Genomic DNA, 24,716 nt, shown 5'->3' on the forward strand with positions numbered 1-24,716 from the left:
CCCTTGAACTTCATAAGGGTCTACCAGGCTCCCAGCAACACGTTTTGGTACAAGGTGCAAAACAGGAAATTAACCCATATGCTAAGATTGGCTGTTTATGCTATATATTTGCATATATTCTAATTACCTGTATCTAATTACAAGCTTAAAATGGTAAAGAACTCATTTTTTTCACCAGAAGACTTGATTTGGTATGCCTGCCTTTGTTTATCCATTTATTAACATTACTATATACGGCAGCCTCAATAAAGCACTTCTGTAGAGGCCTGGAAAGCACATGTAATTGTACTTCAGCAGGTAAAAATATATTGGCTTATTTTTTTTCTAAAAGCAGAGAGAAAATTAATTCTTTTCAGCTGTTTCATTCCAGGGACAAGCATTTGCTTTGCGTTAAATCAGCGATTTGTAGGCTGGGCTTTGTCAGCATCTCATGATCTGGGGGTAGGAGGTGGCAGGATGGGTGTTGCAAACATGTTCACATCCAAATTGTCCCTTTACAAGGCTATTTGCAGAGACTTTCCTCTGTGATCCCTTTAAACTGCCACAAAATCATCTACTTCTTGGATGCTCCTCATTATCCAATATTTCCAACCAATATTGTTTGTTTTTTTATGAGCATGAGAATATTTTCTGTGGTATTTCATTTTTCTGGAACAAGAGTCAACTTCTTTTAAAGTTTCTGCTAAATCATCAATAAAGAAACTCCATTTGGCACCTAAATCATCCATCCAATAATTATTGGGAACCTATTAAGTTCAATATGACATGGCTTCTGCCCTCAAATAGTTCACAATCTGGTGGTACGATTCTTAGAAGCAGTGGAATTTTCCAGCCCCTGGAAAGATATTTCAAACCTCTATAGCCCCTGTGTGTGTCACTGGAGCTCAAAGACCTATGATTTATTCCTCTCAAATAACTGAGTTCAGAAAAAAGATTAAGAAGTGCTGGCCTACGAGAAGGGGCTAGGATGTGTCACAGTCATTGTTAGAAGGAATGTCAATTGCATGGTGCTATCAGAGCACAAGGAAAGAGCAAATCACCTGGGGAGAGGACTTCCAGAGGATTCGAAGAAGATTCACATTTGATCAGGGTTTTAAAGACTTGTATTGGCCCAGAGCTTAGCACAGCAAGAGCATATGCAAGTTATTGGGGGAAAAAAATAACTCTTTGGAAGACCAAGTGATGTGGAGTGGCCAGAGTTGAGACATTGAGAATGAATGAAGGAAGAGAAAAACTAGTTGAACTCCATGAACATATACAATTATTACAATTATTTGTCAATTTTTTTTTTTTTAAAGGACTAGTCAGAAATAACACTGAAAGCATATTCTGAGGTCAGATCAGGGGATGCCATTTCCCATCAAGTTAGGTAGCTCCCATTTGTGCTATAGGAAATTCACCAGCAGAGGGTGTGTGTGAGTGTGTGTGTCTGTGTGCTGCCTACTGAAAAATTAAAGGTAGAGAGCATTGAAGTAACAGATACATGTTTGTTTTATTTTAGCATACATAAGAAGATTCAACATTTAGCTTAGACATATAGTAAACTAATTACCTATACTTATGTCACTCTTGAGTTGAACAGTGTCCTTCTGATCTTGGGATTGGTGTGGCTCTCTAGGTCAGGTTCTCATTTTTGCCCTTTCTTCTTTGGGGAAGTCTTCTCTCCTGTCCCTGGTTTGGGACCCATGGCTATGTTCTCTGGGCCAGCTGCAGAGTTGTTATATAGAAAGAACTCTGGGAGCAATAATGGAGATGGGACTGAGGGGACAAATAGAGGAAGAAAGGCTGGAGGTGAGGAGGCTAAGGAGGTGAGGGAAACTTGATTACAGAATGCAATGTAAGAGGACACGCATCATATTTGTCCTAGAGGGTCCCCAAAAAGAGAATCAGGATCTACTGATGAAAACCAAAACCCAACAGCTGCCTAAAGATGGCAACAGAGCACCTTGATTTGTCATCACAGCTCATTAGACAAAAGGGCTTAAAAAGTTTATTAGTTATCTACTGCTACATAATAAATTCTCTCAAAATGCGGTGGTTTAAGACAGCAAACACTTATTATCTCACAGTTTCTGTGGGTCAGAAATTTCACGGTGGCTTCATTGGGTGGTTCTTTTGCAGGGTCTCCAATGAGATTTCAGTCAAGATGTTGCCACAGACTGCTGTCATCTGAAGGCTCACTCAGATCTCTGAGGCTGTTGGCAGGAAGCCCCGGTTCCTCAGAAGCAGTCGCTGGGAGGAAGTCGCAGTTTTTTGCGAAGTGGGCTTCCCCACAGTGCTGCTTGAGTGTCCTCATGACATGGCAGTTGGTCTCACCCAGAGGGAGTGACTCAACAGAGAGCCCAAGGAGGAAGCCACAATGCCTTTTTGACCTAGTCTCAGAAATTGGACACTGTCACTTCTGCCATAAATTTATTGGTTGGAAGCAAGTCTCTAGTGTTTGGCTCACAGTCAAGGGCAGGGAAATTGAGCTCCACCTCTTGAAGGGAGGAGTATTCAACAAACTATGGAAAAAGCACCTGTAACAAGGTCACAGAAGTGGACTTTGAAAGTTCCTTCATACCTGAGATTCTCCGATTCTATTCACAAATCAGTAGACAAAGACAAAAGACACTCAAAAGTGTCTGTTACTTGAGTCATATCACCTTGGAAGCAGCCCACTGGAGCTCTGATAACTAATGTATTTGTCAAGAGGAAAGTCTATGTAACGGCTTCCAGGAAACTCCATCAAGTGGCAATGAGGTTCAACTGAAAACTGCTTGTGTGGTGTAATGAGAACATTATTTACAATTTTGAGAAAAGAAAGTGGACGCAGAAAAGGCTACTGTAGGAGATTGTGTGATTATATTATTCTTGGGACCAAAAAAGTGATTAACAATATACAGCAGTTAAGTTTTTTTTTTAATTTTGGAAATTGTTTTGTTTTATTTGGATGTGTAGAAAAGAAAGACTTCTCAGCTTTCCTGGTTACTAGAAATTACTGAGCATCCAGGAGCCACGAGTTTATAGTTACACTCTTATGACAGTGAAAAAGCAATAAATGGGAAGTCACAGTCCAAACACGAAGCAAATTAATTTATAGCCTGATTTGGAGCAACTGATAGAAAGGAGAATCCACTTGATCTTGATGACTGAAATAGTCCCCTTTTACAGGCAGAGGTTTATGACAAACCCTCATCTTTTGGGTCCAATCTTCTGCTTCTAGGGTATGCAGTGAGCACTATCTATACTATAATCTTGATGCTGTTAATGCTGGTTACTGACATTATTTAGAATCAATCCCTGATCAAACTATAGAGATAAGTACAGATATAAGAAGGCAAAAATGTTAATAATCATAACAACAATGGTATTGTTGACAGAGGTTGAGGTGAGGTAGGAGAGTGAAGGAGGAAGAGAAAAGGAGAAAAGCAAACACTATAGGGTCTGAATGTTTGTTTCCTCCAAAATCCATGTTGAAACCTATTCCCCAATACGGCAGTATTAAGATGTGGGACCCTGAAGACGTGATTAGGTCATGAGGACTCTGCCCTCATGAATGGATTAATATCTTCATAGATTAATGGGTTATCATGGGAGTGGAACTGGTGGCTTTATAAGAAGATGAAGAGAGACCTGAGCTAGGACACTTAGCCCCCCTCACCATGTGACATCCTGTGCCCCTATGGGACTCTACAGATAGTCCCCACCAGCAAGAAGGCCCTCATCACATGCAGCCCCTTGACCTTGGACTTCTGAGCCTCCATGACTGTAAGAAATAAATTAATTTTCTTTACAAATTACTCAGATATTCTGTTAGTTTTAGGAATTCTGTTATAAGCAATAGAAAACAGACTAACAGAAAACAGTGCATGAACTTTCCTCAGCTTACATAGTTGAAGTGGTGAGGAATGTTTGATAGACGTTATATAAAGTTAATGAATCAAGAAACAGTGTGTTAAAGTGCAATAAAATTAAACATATTATTTCAAGTTAGAGCAGAATTCCAACAAAAATCAAGAAGGAAGGGAAGTGGGACATGGTGTGAGCTAAGTTTTTAATTTTTTCACAGCAAGGGGTCACAAGTTACTGACTAATCAAGAAATAGATGTGTGAGCACATTCTATAGAGTGAGGGTGATTCCCGTGAGAATAACCAGAACCAAAGACTGACTGGTGGCTCTGGAAATGGAGTGTAAAAGGTGATTTTCACATCTTTGATTCCTGTCCTTCTATACTGTTTGAATTTACTTTGTTTCCTATCCTTCTATACTGTTTGAATTTATTTTCTTACCAAATACTTAACATTCATAACTTTTATAGAAAGTTCACATAATTGGTAGCATCTGTAAGTTGACATTAGCCTATGTTCGCCAGGTTTTAGTAGATAAGCTTCATAAGCATCCATGCTTCCAGTTAACGAACAGCAAGGTTTCACTTATTTCATAAACTGGCACTTCACACTTAATGCTTCCTCTTGAAATAAAGAGTAGGAACCAGTTTATAAATCACTACATTGGTAATAAAACTATATAACATGAGCTAAAATACTATGACTTATCCTTAAATATGCATTTCTGTACCACCAAAAATGAAAAGACAACCAAAAAGACATTACAGTTTTCAGGGTTAACACAAATGGGTAAGAGTCCAGGCTCAGCAAAGTACTGTGATACTCCTTTTTAGGAATAATCGATGAAACAATTTTAATGCCCCCCCAACCCACCGCTGCCCAAACACTAAGGGTTATTCTTCTGAGGTTTTTTGTTTGTTTGTTTTATTATACCTTAAGTTCTGGGATACATGTGCAGAACGTGCAGGTCTGTTACATAGGTATACACGTGCCATGGAGGGCTTGCTGCACCCATCAACCTGTCATCTACATTAAGTATTTCTCCTAATGCTATCCGTCACCTAGCCCCGCACCCCCGACAAGCTCTGGTGTGTGATGTTCCCCTCTCTGTGTCCATGTGTTCTCACTGTTCAACTCCCAGTTATGAGTGAGAACATGTGGTGTTTGGTTTTCTGTTCCTGTGTTAAGTTTGCTGAGAATGATGGTTTCCCACTTCGTCCATGTCCCTGGAAAGGTTTTATGGAAACCCCATGTCCATCCTCTGCATATGTTTAAAACCAACCAGGTTGGGTTTAACTATCTAACTGGAAGAACATTCAAAGGATTCAACAACGATTAAGATACCAAAGAAGAAAACTAGTATTTATCTTGGTTTAACAAAACATGACTGTTAAAAAGCATATCTCCTTGGAGTAACCTAGGTACTACGTACAGAGGGTAGAAGGAGACACTATGGCAAAAAAAAAAAAAAAAAATACAGCTGGTGGTTACAGTCCAGGTGGAGAAAAAGGCCTTTTATATAAAGTGTACTTTTCCTCTGAAGAATGAACAAAGAGATTTTATGAAAATGTTTTGGGCTTCTATAGAAAAAGTATTTTTTATACCCATAAAAAACACTCAGTCTTCTATTTCATAAACTATGAAGGGACGTGTACTATAGCAATTGACAACAATCACACAATATACATCAGGCACCACTCACGCTTTCTGTAAGGAAATTTATAGGAAGGGTTAAACTACCACAACCCCCGTGGATGACCTATAGTGTTTGTATTAAAAAAAAACAAAAAACACACACAAAAAAAACAGAAGAATGGACTAATACACTGAGCTAGTGCCATACAGTAGAATATAACACAGCAATGAAAACGTACAAACTCCTACTGCATGTAACATTGTTGAATCTAACAAGCTTGAATGCTGACTGAAGATTAGACACAAGTGATACATATTCCTGATTCTATTTACATAATAAATAAAACGAGGCAGAACTAACCATGGTGTTAGAAGTGAGCGTACTGTTTAACTTTGGAGGGGATAGAGACCAGAAGGTGTCCAAAGGGGATTTCTGGGGTTGTGGTAAAGTTCTATTTTTTTTTTAATCTGGATGCTTGTTACAGGGGGTGGGTTCACTTTGTGATAATTCATCAAGCAGTTGCAGTTATGATTTGTAGACTTTTCTAAATGTATGTATGCTTCAGTTAAAAAGTTAACTTTAAAAAAATAATATATAGTGCCCCTGCTAGTGCATGTGTCACCTTTATGCAGATTTTTTTAATGTGTCCCCTCTGGAGAGATGGATTAGAAAAAAGCAACCCTGCAGTCAGTGGCAGCCCCACAACTCTGTGCCTTCACAGAGGGTGGGCTGGGTTTCATCCCCACTGGTGCTTGGCTAGAAACAAAACCACACATCTGGATGGACACCTGCAAATCTGCAAAAATGCTCATTTGACCCTCCCTCACCAAAGCTTTATGAGGAGGCCAGGGCAGACGTCCTTGTTTTACAGATGAGGAAGCAGCATGGAACAGCAAGACCAATGCACGAAGGTGTCATGGCTAATGAGCCACGGAGCCAGGACTGACCTCTAGGCCAGTAGCTCTTCACATGCTTCTCATTCCTTTTGGGGAAGGGGAACAGGAAGAAGCTTCTCTATTACTGTGTGCCTTGTTATGGGTCATCTCAAATGCTTTGTGGAATAAGATAGGGCTTGAATACAGCGTCCAACGTTCTTAATACTGGACTTTAGTAAAGGTCCTTGGTTCTAAGCTTATTTGAAATATATTCTCTAAGGTGTACACTTAAAAATGAACATTCATCTTTTACATGCTTACCTATGGAAAAAGATCAGTAGAACAGGGATGTTCAGATATCAATAAAGCATGCTGACCCTCCCGCAGTTTAAAATTACTGACTTAAGGGTATAAATATTTTCATTTTTTCTTGGGAAAAAAAAATAGAAAGACACACACAATGCATATGTCTCACTTACCTAGAAGTGTCTGCTTATTTTGGGAGGAGTCAGGCTCGGCAGAACATCTGCATGAACGGAGGACAATCACTCCGCCAAGCACACCATCTTCACTGGCGAGGAAAGGTGAACCTAGGCAGAAAGGACTAGTAGTTATTTTTCAGTGAATTTTACTTTTTTAATTTTCAATTTTCATTTGATTATTAGAATAAAAATGTGGCATGAATAAGATCTTGAAAAATGCCCATTTTCTGATAATCACCATTGTTCATACCTCATTATATACTTGACGGCAAAGGCAGGTTTATGCCTGAACAGGGGCCATTTGGCAAAGAAAATGCCACATGCTGTCAAGAAGATATAAGTGGGGGAGGGAATGTGCATTACTGTATTCAGAATGGAATTGGAAACGCTACCAGATTAAAGGACCAAAACACAAATACAGGAAAAAATGCTCAACGACTCCCTTTAATCAACTCTTAGGGATCACTTACCACAGGCTCTCCCTGCTGTCAGGGACACACCACCAAAAGCTTCAGTTTACTACTTTAAATGCAATTTGAAACAATAAGCCACAAACTTTATTATAAACATTTTTAAATGCTTCTGATGGTTCGCACAAATAAGGGTGAAACTGCATTTCTATGATGAGAGTCTGGTGGTTAGAAAGAGTTGGGCCTCCTTGAGATCTCACACACTGAACCATTGTGAACATTTCAAGAACATTATATTTTAAAACCCCTCATTTTTCTTGCCCAAGGACATCTTCTTCAAACATCTGGCATAGCAAGTGAGCACGTGGAGAATAAATGCAAAATTAACCCAAGAACTATCAAAGAGAGTAGTAAAAAATCAAACCCAACCAAATTGGATTTGGTGGGAGCTTCTGGTTAAACTTACTATATTAAATACATGTATTTTTCTCCCTCCCTCTCCAAATCCTAGTGAACTGATGGGAAAGGAAGAAAAAAGCCATAGCCCAGTAAGGGCAGAGAAAGAGGCAGACAAGGAAAAAACTGACCTTTTGGAAAACGGTAAGAAGACAGATAAGTGGTTGCTCACCTAGCAAACCCATGAAAGCTGAAACCTAAGTTTTCATGAGGCAGGGGAAAACTGGAGTGGAGGATACCCACAGGAAACCAAACCAGTTTTGCCATAAAATGCAAAAAGGTTCAGAAATTGTAGGCTTCAAGATCCTCTGAAGGCAGGGGTACAGGGTAGAGATGATAAAAGATGGTAGGTTGACAGTGTCCAAAAGAATCCTCTAGACCAGAGGTTGTCCTGCTAAGAATGCCATTATTTTGTTTTGTTTTTAGTTTTTAAAGGGTTGTTTTAAAAAAAAAAAAAAAGGAGGAGGAGGAAGAGAAGGAGGACAACACGCCACAGAGACCGTGACATAGGCTGCAAAGCCCATAATCTTTATTCTCTAGCTCTTTACAGAAAAACTTTGCCAACTCCTGATCTAGAACAGGAGATCAGAACTGCAATTCCTTTCCAAAAAGGAAGTGACTCCTCCCTAACCCTGAAGAAGCCAGGATATTTACTCTCTAGAGAAGGTGAACTAGAGAGTTGAGACTTGGGAGCATCAGGGTTAGCCCAGGGCAGGAAAGAGGCTACACACTGAAAACAGGGAGCTGAGGTGTAAGTCTTTTGCTAAACAGTGAAATAACCAGGTCCCAGGATGCAAGAAATCAAGCTGATATCCTCCAAGAAGAGACTGGATAATCCCTTTCCAGCAACGCAGCCAACTCGAGACTAAAGACCTACTTGAGAGACACCCCCAAGAAAACGTGTCCTTGCCTTAGGGTAAGAGCTTCAAGATGGCAAGTATGACTCGTACACAAAAGGTTTTTAGTTCGGCTTGGCATTTAACCATTAAATAGTTAATACCAAACAGTTGCTATTTAACTATTAAAGAGTACAGACAATCTAGGATTATTAGTTGTTTTAGTTAGGCCTCTGTTTTAGGAAAGACAGAGACCAAAAGAAATAAAATAGTCCAGCATCATCCTGACACCAAAGCCTGGCAGAGACACAATAAAAAAAAAGAATTTTAGACCAATATCCCTGATGAACATTGATGCAAAAATCCTCAATAAAATACTGGCAAACCAAATCCAGCAGCACATCAAAAGGCTTATCCACCATGATCAAGTGGGCTTCATCCCTGGGATGTAAGGCTGGTTCAACATACGAAAATCAATAAACGTAGTCCAGCATATAAACAGGACCAACGACAAAAAACACATGATTATCTCAATAGATGCAGAAAAGGCCTTTGACAAAATTCAACAACGCTTCATGCTAAAAACTCTCAATAAATTAGGTACTGATGGGACGTATCTCAAAATAATAAGAGCTATCTATGACAAACCCACAGCCAATATCGTACTGAATGGGCAAAAACTGGAAGCATTCCCTTTGAAAACTGGCACAAGACAGGGATGCCCTCTCTCACCACTCCTATTCAACATAGTGTTGGAAGTTCTGGCCAGGGCAATCAGGCAGGAGAAGGAAATAAAGGGTATTCAATTACGAAAAGAGGAAGTCAAATTGTCCCTGTTTGCAGATGACATGATTGTATATCTAGAAAACCCCATCGTCTCAGCCCAAAATCTCCTTAAGCTGATAAGCAACTTCAGCAAAGTCTCAGGATACAAAATCAATGTACAAAAATCACAAGCATTCTTATACACCAATAACAGACAAACAGAGAGCCAAATCATGAGTGAACTCCCATTCACAATTGCTTCAGAGAGAATAAAATACCTAGGAATCCAACTTACAAGGGACGTGAAGGACCTCTTCAAGGAGAACTACAAACCACTGCTCAATGGCATAAAAGAGGATACAAACAAATGGAAGAACATTCCATGCTCATGGGTAGGAAGAATCAATATTGTGAAAATGGCCATACTGCCCAAGGTAATTTATAGATTCAATGCCATCCCCATCAAGCTACCAATGACTTTCTTCACTGAATTGGAAAAAACTACTTTAAAGTTCATATGGAACCAAAAAGGAGCCTGCATTGCCAAGTCAATCCTAATTTATAGATTCAATGCCTAAGGTAATTTATAGATTCAATGCCATCCCCATCAAGCTACCAATGACTTTCTTCACAGAATTGGAAAAAACTACTTTCAAGTTCATATGGAACCAAAAAGGAGCCCGCATTGCCAAGTCAATCCTAAGCCAAAAGAACAAAGCTGGAGGCATCACGCTACCTGACTTCAAACTATACTACAAGGCTACAGTAGCCAAAACAGCATGGTACTGGTACCAAAACAGAGATATAGACCAATAGAAGAGAACAGAGCCCTCAGAAATAATGCCGCATATCTACAACCATCTGATCTTTGACAAACCTGACAAAAACAAGAAATGGGGAAACGATTCCCTATTTAATAAATGGTGCTGGGAAAACTGGCTAGCCATATGTAGAAAGCTGAAACTGGATCCCTTCCTTACACCTTAAACAAAAATTAATTCAAGATGGATTAAAGACTTAAATGTTAGACCTAAAACCATAAAAACCCTAGACGAAAACCTAGGCAATACCATTCAGGACATAGGCATGGGCAAGGACTTCATGTCTAAAACACCAAAAGCAATGGCAACAAAAGCCAAAATTGATACATGGGATCTAATTAAACTAAAGAGCTTCTGCACAGCAAAAGAAACCACCATCAGAGTGAACAGGCAACCTACAGAATGGGAGAAAATGTTTGCAATCTACCCATCTGACAAAGGGCTAATATCCAGAATCTACAATGAACTTCGACAAATTTACAAGAAAAAAACAAACAACCCCATCAAAAAGTGGGCAAAGGATATGAAAGTGGGCAAAGGATATGAACAGACACTTTTCAAAAGAAGACATTTATGCAGCCAACAGACACATGAAAAAATGCTCATTATCACTGGCCATCAGAGAAATGCAAATCAAAACCACAATGAGATACCATCTCACATCAGTTAGAATGGCGATCATTAAAAAGTCAGGAAACAACAGGTGCTGGAGGGGATGTGGAGAAACAGGAACACTTTTACACTGTTGGTGGGACTGTAAACTAGTTCAACCATTGTGGAAGTCAGTGTGGCAATTCCTCAGGGATCTAGAACTAGAAATACCATTTGACCCAGCAATCCCATTACTGGGTATATACCCAAAGGATTATAAATCATGTTGCTATAAAGACACATGCACACGTATGTTTATTGCAGCACTATTCACAATAGCAAAGACTTGGAACCAACCCAAATGTCCAACAATGATAGACTGGATTAAGAAAATGTGGCACATATACACCATGGAATACTATGCAGCCATAAAAAAGGATGAGTTTATGTCCTTTGTAGGGACACGGATGAAGCTGGAAACCATCATTCTCAGCAAACTATCGCAAGGACAAAAAACCAAACACCACATGTTCTCACTCATAGGTGGGAATTGAACAATGAGAACACATGGACACGGGAAGGAGAACATCACACACCGGGGCCTGTTGTGGGGTGGGGAGGGGGGAAGGGATAGCATTTGGAGATATACCTAATGTTAAATGACAAGTTACTGGGTGTAGCACACCAACATGGCACATGTATACATATGTAACTAACCTGCATGTTGTGCACATGTACCCTAAAACTTAAAGTATAATTAAAAAAAAAAAGAAACAAAAGAGTAACACAGGGAAAATTTGGGCAAGTGTACTGAGCAGAAGAAAAGTACAACAAAACAACAACAAAATAATTAAAAAGATGAAAAATGAGTCAAAAATATAAGAAAATCATAAGGCTAGGCCAGAACTATCCAATATGTGAATAACAGGAGTTTTAGAAAGAGAGACTAGAAAAAATAAAAGGAGTAAAATTTCAAAGAAATAATTCAAAAACATTTCCAAGAATTGAAGATGAGTGTTCAAACTGAAAAGGTCCATCAACCTTGCAGTACAACTCATGAAAAAGGGGCCCCACGATGATTTAACACTATGAAATATTAAAATACTAAGGAAGGAGAGAACTGTCTAAAAACTTTCAAATGGGAAGAAAAGATCACATGGAAAGCAATGGTATTACAGTGGCATCAGATTTCTCAACAACAGCAACACCTGAAGCTAAAAGATGATGAGGCACTATCTTCAAAATGCTGAGGAAAAATTATTTCCAACCTAGAATTCTATATTCAGCCAAAAGGTCAATAAAGTATGAAAGTGGAATAAAGCTCTACAAAGTCTCAAAGAGATCACCTCCCATGTATTCTTTCTCAGAAAGCTACAGGATGAATGTTCCTTGACAGAATGAAGAAGTGAGGTAAATAATGAGGAAGAAAATAAGATCTGGATACAGAGGATCCAAAACAAGAGAAGATAATGGGATTCCAGATGACACAGCTATGCATCAAACTGAGAGAGCAAACTATCCAAATTGGAGCATGAAGCCAGAGGAGGCCAGGAAAGGTAATTCTAAGGGGAGGGAAAAATAAACTGACTGAATACATGTTGGTTTGAAATTACTGAGAGAAAATGTTTCAGATTTTGAGGAAAGTTTGGAGATGAAAGAGTGACTGGTACCAAAAAAATAATAAGACTTGTACAAGAAATGAAATGGAATCACAGTATACTATGTAGTTAGGATGTGAATAGCTAGAGTAAACAAATATAAACTCTCATACTGATAAGCTAAAAAAAAAAAAGAGGGAGAAATATAATACATTGAGAGAAGTTTAATTTTCAGAATCACCCTGCCATGAGACATTTTGAGTTTAATTTTCAGAACCACCCTGCCATGAGACATTTTATTATCATTTACAGATGAAGAACCTGAGCTTCAGAGAGGTTCAATGACTTGCTACAGCCATGCTATAGTTGAGTAGGAAATATGGCTTCCCCCAGCATCTTCTGAGCCATTATCCTTGCTTCATTTGTAGCAATGCCTCTCAGGTAACACAAAAATCTCTGAATAACCTCAAAATGCAACTGTGTGCTGGAAACCTCCATCCCAGCAGTACTCAAACATGGCACCTCTACAACTGTTCCTTTCACCACCAAATCCAGAAACTTCTCCTGGGCTCCTATAGCTCATCTAAGCTCAAAATGCTTTACCTCTTCCCTCTCCGACAAGTCAACACTTCAAACCATGTCAAATCTGTTAGTTCTCCCTATGACCTCATTTTTTTTGCCTGCCCCCTCCCTTCATTCCCACTGACAAGACCCTCAATGTATTCTCATTGTCCAAGAAACCCCGCAACTAGCTCCAATATGGCCTCCTGCTCTAGTCGTTCAAATCTCTAAATTAATTAATTCAATTAAAATGTACTAAGTGCCAGGACTCTTCCAGGCACTGGGAATATAGAAGTGAACAAAGCCCCTGCATACATCTAGTTGAGCAGCTTAGGGGACAAGTATTAAACTCACAAACCAGTATGGAAATCCACCCAATAGCAGTAAGTGCTACGAAGAAAATGAACCAGGTAAATGATGGAGAGTGTCACTGGCGCTGAGCCTTGTCTATATCAAAGAGCAAGAAGGCCTCTTTTGGTAAGGAGCTAACCATGTGATAATCTGAGGAAAGATCATTCCAGGCAGATCAATCAGCAAATGTAGTCTGAAGTGAGGGAGGGTCAGGGAAGAGAGGATAGAACATGCTTTCAAGAGAGAGGCAGGGCCAGGTCACAGACAGTGATAACATTTATTTGGACTTGTAAGTTACTTAGCTGTGCAGAATGTAGTGGCAAGGCAAGCATAAAAGCAACAAGCCACTAAAGAAGCTGCTGTGGCAGCCCAGTAGAGAGATGACAGTGGCTTGGGTGAGCCTTGTGACAGTGGAGGCTGTCTACAGAAGCTGGGTCTGCAATATATTCTGCAAGTAGAATAGAGTTGTTGATGGAAGGGACATGGGAGGCATGGGAAACACAGACTTCAAAGTTTACTGTAAAAACAGATAAGCATCCCAGCCATGGCCATATCATTAAACAACTGAAAAACCTGTAATAGCTCCCAACTGCCTGTAGAATGATGCCCAAATTCCTTAGTCTGGCATAGCCTTTCTTATCCTTCCCAATCTTATCACCCTGTTTATTTTACACATCATTTGTACTTCCCAAACTCCACTCCCCTAAGATCTCCCCCTGGGACCACTGTTGTGAACTGTCCTTCCTGGCTCCCTTTCCCCCCATAAACTGAGTCTGTTCTTCAGCTCCAGTGCCTTTTATACAGACCCGAACTTTCTGGGGTAAAGGTATTTGATTCACCTTTGAAGCCCCCTAGTGATTAGCAAAACAATTCCACCACACACACACACGCGCACACGCACACACACACACACACACACATATTCCTGCCTACCTCACTGAAGCGTGGCAAAGAGAACGGCAAGAAAGAAGAAAATGATCCCAGCACTTTGGGAGGCCAAGGTGGGTGGATCACGATGTCAGGAGTTCAAGACCAAGACGGTCTTGAAGGCCAAGATAATGAAACCCTGTCTCTACTAAAAATACAAAAATTAGCCTGGCATGGTGGCGGGTGCCTGTAATCCCAGCTACTCAGTAAGCTGAGGCAGGGAATTGCTTGAACCCCGGAGGTGGAGGCTGCAGTGAGCCGATATCGTGCCACCGCCCTCCAGCCTGGGCGACAGTGCAAGACTCTGTCTTTGAAAAAAAAAAAAAAAAAAAACAGAGAGAGAGAGAATGGCACTTTTACACAAGTGCTGTGAAAGAGAGCAGGGGCCCCAGGCTATCATGCAAGCTTATATCAGTGTTGCATTTGGTATGAGTTCATCCAATTATTTAATGGAAGTATGGTTAGAGTGCATTTCAAGATTCCACATTTTTTGTGGAAAATACTCAGATTTTTATATTGTCGCCATGGTGCCGGAAAAACACTAACACAGACAGAAAGCCATGTTTTAGTCTTGGGATAGCAACTATGTGTTATTAAGATATAATTTTTTTAATTGCACTCTTCAGTTTTTTCATTATAAATAACGAATATTAAAAGACATCTTTGAAGGCTGTTGTGAGGACTGAATTCATATGTATGAACTTTTTAACGTCTAAGATGCTATTTAAACATTTGGTGGCAGTAACATTGATGGTAAGGACCCTTCAGCATTTTGCTGGTTTTCAAAGACTATCATGTGGAACAAGATCTATTACTATACTGGCCTAGTTAATCTTCTACAACAGCTGGAACCAGTATTCAACCGACTAGATGGTGGTGGTGATAGGGTATCAATTTCCCTAGTTAAAAATGTTGAAGTGTCTATATAAAAGGAAACATTATTTATTCCTTTTACTAGTAAAGAAAAAAAAAAGAAAGAAAAATTAACATGGAATGACATGTGGGGCACTGCTTAAGCACTTTCTATACCCACAGAGGGAACCGGGGACAAAAATTAATAAACTAAGACAATCTTAAATTCCATTAACATATGTGCAAGCAGCTGCAAAAAACAAGTGGATTAGTAAAGAAGTAAGAAAGAAGATCAAACTTTATTCACTATAATAATCTCAACTAGATCCCCTAAATACCTAAGTCTGTAACTGCTATGGAATGAAACTGTAATTACAGATGGTGAGACACACTCACTGTGATTAAATGTATGTAATCTGGACATTCACTTAGGTTGTAAATCCAGACTATACACAAATTACAGACCTACTTATTGTATTTGTGCTATAATCTTTAAGGATGAAAACACTGAAGAAATTTGAGAGGAGAACCACGATGAATATTAAAACAGAGCAGTTAACAAGAATTTGAATGCATATTATTTTGGTTGCTAGTAACAGATTCCTAATTAGAAAAATCCAAAGATTTTATGCCAGCTCATAAAATCTAAGAGGAAAAAAATCAAACGGGTTAACCCTGGTATGATCAACTGGAACCACAAGGCCAGTGGAGAAGAGTTAGGATTAGACAAACAAATCCACAGATGTCCACAACACACATATGGACAGAACATAGAGCCAGGGAACCAGGAAATCAGAGTTCCAGATTTGGTGCTGTATTCTTGAACAAGACACTCTATCTCTCTGAACCGTGCTTTTTTTCTTCATATGAAAAATTAGACACTGGACTAATAGTCTCTGATGTGCATGTATAGTGTTAGGAGTATTTTCAGTATTAGAGATTCATCTCTACCCACAAGCGCAACCAGCATTACCTGACACCAGACAAGCCAAAACATCAGCGTTCCTTTTGCAAAACCAGACACACAGCTTCCTCTTCAACATGTGGGAATTTATCAAGAGAGTCATTCTGTAGCTAGAAGGTAGCTGCTAGGGTTCCACCTTCCCATTACATTTAATAAAGAATTTCTGTCCTTTCAATACATTTCTGTGCATTGCTTTTTTCTTTTTAATTCCTATGCGCCAAATCACTTGAATGCCATTCTCTCTTGGAGGAATTACATACCTATTGAGAAAAATAAATATATTGACACACAGAGACAGTTTGGAGGTCAGGTGAGCGAGAAAATAAAGAACTGGGGAAATGATGAATATTCTCTACTGAAAACACATACATCAACTCCAGAACAAAAGATTATAAATATATTATTTAAATACCAAAGTAGGATAACAATTTCTACTTCCTGGAAGATCAAGGACTTTTTCTCTTAAAATGCACTTAAGTCTACAAGATTGTCTCCATCATCCTATAAGATGTATATTAAGTTAACTGCATTCTACCATTTGCTGCTCCTACAAAAATCCCAATGGAATGATGTTCACTACATTCACTTTATAGAAGACAAACCAAAGGAAACAAAGAAAGAACCTTAGGCATATGGAGGTAAATGAGCCTACAGAAACACAAGGAAGAAGTGGGAGCTGGGCATTAAACCACTGGTCCAGGTCTCTGTCTATAAACCCAGAGGAGTACCTGTTCCTGAAGAATCCACCTCCAGCCCAGCTTATGGGTATCATCACTGTGTGCCGTTTTCTGGTGATAAGCATAATATTAAGGTCTCCAACTTAACTTTTAAAGAGGAGAGGAGAGTTGAATTGAAAACAGAGTTAAGTTTGGCCAATAACCATTTTGAAATCCCTTATCTAACAAAATTTAGAAGATAGGAAGAGTCACCTTATTTCAGAACAGAAAATTCCAAACTTCCAAACTATAATCAAAACTATAATCCCATATACATATGGGAGAGAGATTCAATCTTTGGATAAATTTACTGACTCTGCCACAAAGATTAGCAGTAATAAACCAAACCAAACTGAGAATTAAATTAAAGCCTCAGCTTCTTGATTTAATCAATCATATATGTACCTAATACTGTACTAGAAATGAGACAAGAGATTTCTTTGTTGTTTTTAAAAAGTTTAACACAGGGTCTCTGTCCTCAAGGAAGTAATTCAGTTGAGAAGAAAAAACAACATATTTTGAAATTCATAAAGCAGTCTAAGAAGAATCAGAAGGCATCTTCTTTTTCTGAATATTCCATCCCAGCATTCTATCTGCAAGTGGAGGGACCTGGGATCCCACAAACCCATCATCCAGCAACAATGATGGGTTGAGACAGGTGAACTGCTGACCAAGGGAGCAAGCGGGAATGTCCTACAGAGAACCGAAGACTCAGTGGAGGGGAAGCCAAATGGCCTAGCTTTTTAGCCCTAGTTCCAGCATTCTCCATGATTAACTTTTAGGTAAGAAGAAGTTCTTTGCCTTCAGAATCTACTACCCTGCCAATCCCTAGATGCAGGAGAATGCAGTGAACACCTTCCTCCCCATTTCCAGCTGCTAGACCTCCATCTCAGGAGTATCACAAAGCAGAAGAGGGCAAAATAAAGCCAGATAGTGGCAGAAGGCAAACTGTCCTCTGTGGGAGCAGGTAGGGTGGTATAGATGCATATTTGCACATTAATACTAAACTAGAAGCCATGAATTTGAGAAGTACAACATTCATTCAACAAATATTTCATATTTTATAAAAGTTCACTTCACAATATTTAAGAATCAGTTCTGTACCAACCACTGTGTACATACTGAATAAGGTAAAATTGGTGGTCTCAAGTCATCTATGATATGACAATCAATAAACAATCAATGCTAGAAGGGAAAATCAAGCAGGATAAGAGAGACACAGTTGTATGACAGGTATGGAGGGAGACAGTATTTCAATCAGGATGGTCAAGGATGGCCTCTCTGAGAAAGGTAAAATTTAGAGAAAAACTCCAGCAAGTAAGACAACAAACAACATAAGTATTGGAGGCTTGAGACAAAAATGCTTCCAGTATAGTGAAGAAATACATCTCCATAGACAATTTATATAACACAGATACTAGGCCCAATAACCAGGTATGTTCATCATTTTACATCAAGAAAAGGAGGGGCTGGTTGGTATTCAGCTGATTGTTAACAGTTGGTATCCTTAATGGTTGTTAACTATCTTGACTATCCCATGACAAAAAGTAAATTTTCAATAAATTACTGTTCTTCTAAGAAAGGTACTACAAAAACCACCCCTGTAGGTTTTAAATAACAACAATAATAACAAAAACCCACAAAACAATATGAAATGAAAGTATCTGTCTTACTCCAAGGCCTATTCTATAGATGTAAGTACCATCAAGAGTTCCTTGTAGGCAAAAGCCACACCAAGGCAATTTTCAATGCACTATATTCACTGTCACTTAGCCCTAAAAAAAAATTCTTCTTATCAATAAAGTCACACAAAAAAGTTTTTATCAGAAAAAAAGGAGTTCTTTGTATATCCTTTCTGAAATTATCCATATGTAATCTGGGCATTTTTAAAACTTTTCATTCAATAGATCATGTTATATAAACTATTCTCAATCTGACTTTTTAAATTCAACAATATAACTCAGAGATCCTCCATCTCAGCACACACAAATTTAGCTTAGACTTTTCAACACTGAATATGCTCTTGGACATAGATGTTATCACTTCTTTATTTAGTATCCTATTGATGGACATTTAGATTGTTACCAATTTCGGTTTTTTGCCATTGCAAGTAATGCCACAGTGAACATCTGGACATATTTACCTTTCACACGTGTATGAACATATCTATAGGACATATTTCTAAACACAGAGTTGATGAATCAATCAGCATACTCATTTATTTGCTACAGATTCCTAAACTTTCCTCTAAAAATATTTACACCCACAAGAAACAGTATTTGAGAGTACCTATTTTCCCTATGGGGAAATGCCAGCCTTACAAAAACTGGGTATTAGCAAACTTTTTGATTATTACTAATCTGATACATGAAAAATAGTAGTATCACACTACCATCTTGATTTGCATTTATTTATGAATAAGGTAATTACCTATATGTTTACAAGCCATTTGTGTTTCTTTATCTGTGAGTTGCTTTCACATCTGCGGCATACACAACTGTTTGCCTACATATTATCCATTCTCCCTATCTTCCTTACAGTAAGGCAATCCCCAATTTTGTTTGGGGCAGAAAAGTGCCTAGCTTCCCAAACTCTTTTGTGGCTGGTTAGCTAAGTGGCAAAGTTTTCTAGCAGAGCTTATTAAAGGGCAGACTTGACTAGCACAAATTTTATTGGCTGCTGCCATCTGCTTCAGACTTTGTGCCTGCAAGTGGAACAGCTATCTTGTTCTCATGAAGAATAAAGCCACCTACTAAAGATAGCCAAACAGAAAGAGGCTAAGCCCCAAATGCACTATGAAGCCTGTGTGCCAGGCTGAAAGGCTAGATTGCTTTCAGATGTTTTATGTGAGAAAATAAAGGCCTCATTTTGTTAAGCCCTTCTGTCTGGATTTGTCATATCAACATAATCCCAAACTGAAAATTTCCTTCATCCAGATCTTTATTGGGTACTTGTATTTTTTTCTTATTAATTTGCTATACTCTTTACTTATTAAGGCAGTAAGCCCTTGGCTATTATGTGTTGCAAATATTTTTCCCCAGTTGGTCATATATTTGTTAATTTTGTCTATGATCTTTTTTGTAATACAGAAGTTTTTAATGCTTATGTAATCAAAATATGTAGTCTCTTTCTTCTAAGGCTTCTGTGTTGGCAGTTTTACAAGAAAGGTCTTCCCTAATCAAAAATTATGAAAATAACTTATCCATGTTTTCTATTAGTGCTTTTACAATTACAATTTTTTTAAATCTTTGAATAAATTTAATAATGTTCACTGGTAAAATTTCTTCATTTTAAAAATGGTTTTAAGCAAAACAAGTTAACTGGACCAGGACCGGTTCTAAGTGTTTTCTGATGCATTCTCCTAACTAACAACAATAACAAAAGCTGATTAACCACTTATAACAAGGAGTGGTTAAGGGAAATTCCTGAATAGCATAAAATTTTGAGCTAGATCTCTAGGCCAAATTTATTTAGTACAGTTATGATATAAAGGGTAATAAGCAATTATTAAGTATCTAGGCCAGACTTGGTGGCTCATGCCTTTAATCCCAGCACTTTGGGAGGCTAAGGCAGGTGGATCACCTGAGGTCAGGAGTTCGAGACCAGCCTGGCCAACATGGTGAAACCCTGTCTCTACTAAAAATACAAAAATTAGCCGGGCTTGCTGGCATGCACCCATAATCCCAGCTACTCAGGAGGCTGAGGCACGAGAATCGCTTGAACCCGGGAGGCGGAGGTTGCAGTGAGTTGGAATTGCACCACGGCACTCCAGCCTGGGTGACAGGGAGAGACTCCATCTCAAAAAAAAAAAAAAGTATCTAAAAGACTGTACTAATTTGTAACTCATCTTAGGCTGGGCATGGTGGCTCATCCTTATAATCCCAGCACTTTGGGAGGCTGAGGCAGGTGGATCATCTGAGGTCAGGAGTTCAAGACCAGCCTGGCCAACATGGTGAAACCCCTGTCTCTACTAAAAATACAAAAATTTGCCAGGCATGGTGGTGCACTCCTGTAGTTCCAGCTACCCGGAAGGCTGAGGCAGGAGAATCGCTTGAACCCAGCAGGTGGAGGTTGCAGTGAGGTGTGATCGCACCACTGCACTCCAGCCTGGGCAACAGAGTGAGACTCCGTCTCAAAAATAAATAAATAATGTGTAACCCATCTTAAAACACCATTTTAGGAAATACTATGCTGCTATAAAAATATGCTAATTTGTTTTTTTTTTCTTTTTTAAAAATTTTATTATTATTATACTTTAAGTTTTAGGGTACACGTGCACAACGTGCAGGTTTGTTACATATGTATACATGTGCCATGTTGGTGTGCTGCACCCATTAACTCGTCATTTAGCATTAGGTATATCTCCTAATGCTATCCCTCCCCACTCCCCCCACCCCAATTACAATTTTTAATTTTAGAACTTCAGTTCTTCTGGACTTAATTTTGGTATAAAGACTGCAGTGAAGATCTTGTTGTTGTTTTATATTCCTAAATGGTCAGCCAATTGCCCAACATAAATTTCTTGAAAAAGGCCTCTCTTATCCATTGACTTGAATACATTTTTAATCACATAGTAAATTCCCATATGTATTTGCATCTGTACCTAGATTATCCTGTTCCACTGATGAAATTATTCCTATATAAATTTCAAGTGGCTTTATTTTCACAATATTCTTTGCTGCTTTCATATCATTTTTCCACATTATCTTAAACATCGGCTTGACAAATACTCTTGCCTTCACTTTAATTAGAATTTTCATATGGTCATAATTTAATTAACTGTGATTTTGCTTTAGGGTCAGAACGTCCTGATAATATTTTCCCAGGAAAGCCTAAAGACAGAGTCAATTATAGCTTTGTCACTCCAAAATTCTGGGATCATGTGTATTCTTATAAAAGAAATGTGGCGTTGTACCCTAAAATACACAAGTAGACTTGTACATAATTTAAAAGCATCGCTTATGCCTTTGATCAAATAAGTATCTTTGTAGAATGTCTTCTGAGATGTACATAGTAGGAAATGCAACATTTTTTTCATGGTCAGTTCTTACTCTGCTAATCTGTTTTATTTGCCACAGGCTATAATCACCATCCATAATACTCCAAGAAAATAATTTTCAGCAACCCTCAGCCTACTCCCAAAAAGCAGGACAAAAAGAACACAAAACAAACCAACCAACAAACAAAAAAAACCCTTAGTTCTAAGAGGGGTTAGATGGCAAGTTGTCTTCGAGTGAGGTAAAAACACCCAGGATTGGTATATTTTTTAGGTCAATTAATCGTGTATATGGAAAAATTCACTGATACAGTGTTTAAAACATGTATAGCATTAAAACATTTTTTTTTTCTGGGTGAATAGAGTGTTTGCTCATTAAATTCTAGATTCTATGTGTGCTAACAATCTTATGGTATCTACACTATAGTCCAAAGGCACCAGTGCTCCTGCGCAATGCCTTTTGCTTCAGGAGGACTATGCTGGTATCTTTTATGTGGACTTGGTAAAGAAAGTTGATATGGCCAAATAATGCAGGTGAGCAACTTGGGGTACATGGGACTGTCTCCACCAATCACTGCCTGAAGACCTTCAAAGGACATCGGACCTTAAAGAACATTATACATTTAGCTGTTGTTGCTCATTGTGTTTCCTTCTCTGAGTTATTTCCTTATATACCCAATTTTACCAAGAGAGCAACTCTATTCATTTTTACTTTGTATGGTCAGATCCCACTTACTGTGCAGAAGCACATAACATAGAAGCCTTCTAGCATGCTTTTAATTCCTATGTAAAATCAGTTTAATGTAGCTTTGTGTGCTCTCATGAACTTTGTTTTTAAGTAAGTAAATAAATAACTCTGTTGTGACAACAATGGCTTTGCACAGCTGCTGTGTGGGGAGCTTGATACAATGGTGATTGCTGATATTCCAGTTTCTATTAAGTTTCCGGATACTTCAATATTTTTCACTTTGATGATTGTACTGAGAGGTTATACAGTTATATAATTATAAATGCATATTGTTATACTTGAACTTACAACTCTAGGTCTATAAATACTGCAATGTTTACACTGTGAACTTTAAATGAAACTGTCACATATCCCTATATAGTGAATCGCTGTATCCTGAACCCTATAATAGGGAGTCACCCATTAATGCAGGAGGACATTTACATAGAAAGCTATAATTCAATTGTACAATGTATCAGTGCAATGATACACAGGGTTTTGCATCTCACTTGAATGTACTTCTCTATATAAAGGCACACCTTGAAGATACCAAAGGTTCATTTGAAACAACCGCAATAGAGCAAATAACACAATAAACAGCAAATCACAATAAAGTGAGTCATGCAAGTTTTTTGGTTTCCCAGTGCATATGAAAGTTATGTTTACACTACTATACTATAATTTACTAATGGCATAACAGTGCTATGTCTAAAAAATGTAAATAACTTAATTTAAAAATACCTTTATCACAAAAATGCTAATGATTATCTGAAACTTAGATGAGTCATATCCTTTTGCTGGTGAGCGGTCTTGCCTCGATGTTGAAGGCTGCTGTTGGATAAGAGTGATGGCTCATGAAGACTGAGGTGGCTGTGACAATTCCTTAAAATAAGACGGCAATGAAGTTTGCCACATCAATTGACTCTTCCTTTCATGAAAGATTTCTTTATAGCATGCAATGCTGTTTAATAACATTTTACTCACAGTAGAGCTTTCAAAATTAAAGTCAGTCCTCTCAAACCTTGAAGTTGCTTTATCAAATAAGTTATGCAATATCCTAATTCTTTGTCCTTATTTCAACAATGTTCACAGCTTCTTCACAAGGAGAAGATTTCATCTCAAGAAATCACTTTCTTTGCTCATCCACAGAAGCAACTGCTCATCCATTAAAGTTTTATCATAAAATTGCAGCAATTCAGTCACATCTTCAGGCAGCATTCTAATCCTAGTTTCTTGATATTTCTACCACATCTACAGTGACTTCCTCCAATGAAGTCTTAAACTCCTCAAAGTCATCCATGAGGGTTAGAATATACTTCTTCCAAATTCTTGTGAATGTTATTTTGACCTCTTCCCATGAATCACAAATGTTCCCAGTGGCATCTAGTAGGTTTTTAATTTACTTGACCCAGATTTCAAAAGCAACAAGTCCTGATGGAGAAGGTTTTCTAAAGGTTTTTAATTTACTTGTCCCAGGTTCATCAGAAGAATCACTATCTATGGCAGCTATAGCCTTATAAAATGTATTCCTTAAATAATAAAGAGTTTCAGTATGGATATTATGTTAGCAGGCATGAAAACATTAATCTCCTTGTACATCTCCATCAGAACCCTTGGACGACCAGGTGCATTGCCATAGAGCAAAACTATTTTGAAAGGAATATTTTTTCCTGAGCAGTAGCTCTCAACAGTGGGATTAAAGTATTCAGTAAACTGTGCTGTAAACAGATGTGCTATCATCTAGACTTTGTTGTCCCATTTATAAGGCACAGGAAGAGTAGATTTAGCATAATTCTTAAGGGCCATAGGATTTTCTGAATGATAAATAAGCATTGGCTTCAACTGAAAATCACCAGCTGCATTAGTCTCTAACAAGAGAGTCAGCATGTTCTCAGAAGCCAAGGCACTGACTTCTCCTGGCCAGCTATGAAAGTCCTAGATGGCATCATCTTCCAACAGAAGGCCATTTTTGTCTGCCTTCAAAATCTGTTGTTTAGTGTAGTCACCTTCTTCAGTGATCTTAGCTAGATCTTCTGGAAAACTTGTGGCAGCTTCTCCATAAGGACTTGTTGCTTCCTCTTGCATTTTTATATTATGGAGGCAGCTTCTTTCCTTACACCTCATGAATGAATCTCTGCTAGATTCTAACTTTTCTTCTGCAGCTTCCTCACCTCTCTCAGCCTTAATAGAATTAAACAGAGTTAGGATCTTGCTCTGGATTGGGATCCTTAACACTGAATGTTATATCAGATGTTCTATCCCCATTCCAAGCTGTTTCACTTCCTTATCATCTGTGTGTTCACTAGAGTAGCACTTTTTAA

General features: G+C 38.4%; 1 protein-coding gene across 3 annotated transcripts in view; it reads right to left on the bottom strand.

Moving 5' to 3' along the window:
* TASP1 (taspase 1) overlaps positions 1-24,716 on the bottom strand; it is a 312,488-nt gene that overhangs the window by 83,287 nt on the left and 204,485 nt on the right. For all 3 annotated transcript variants that reach the window (XR_008496145.2, XM_054467672.2, XM_054467673.2), the window contains exon 12: positions 6,822-6,932. Coding sequence is in view for 2 of the 3 variants with exons in the window: in XM_054467672.2 (XP_054323647.1) it covers positions 6,822-6,932 (111 nt within the window). In the remaining variant the exon portion in view is untranslated. The remainder of the gene's footprint in view (positions 1-6,821; positions 6,933-24,716) is intronic.

The sequence above is a fragment of the Pongo pygmaeus genome, chromosome 21, assembly GCF_028885625.2.
Source record: "Pongo pygmaeus isolate AG05252 chromosome 21, NHGRI_mPonPyg2-v2.0_pri, whole genome shotgun sequence".
Classification (NCBI taxonomy): Eukaryota; Metazoa; Chordata; class Mammalia; order Primates; family Hominidae; genus Pongo; species Pongo pygmaeus.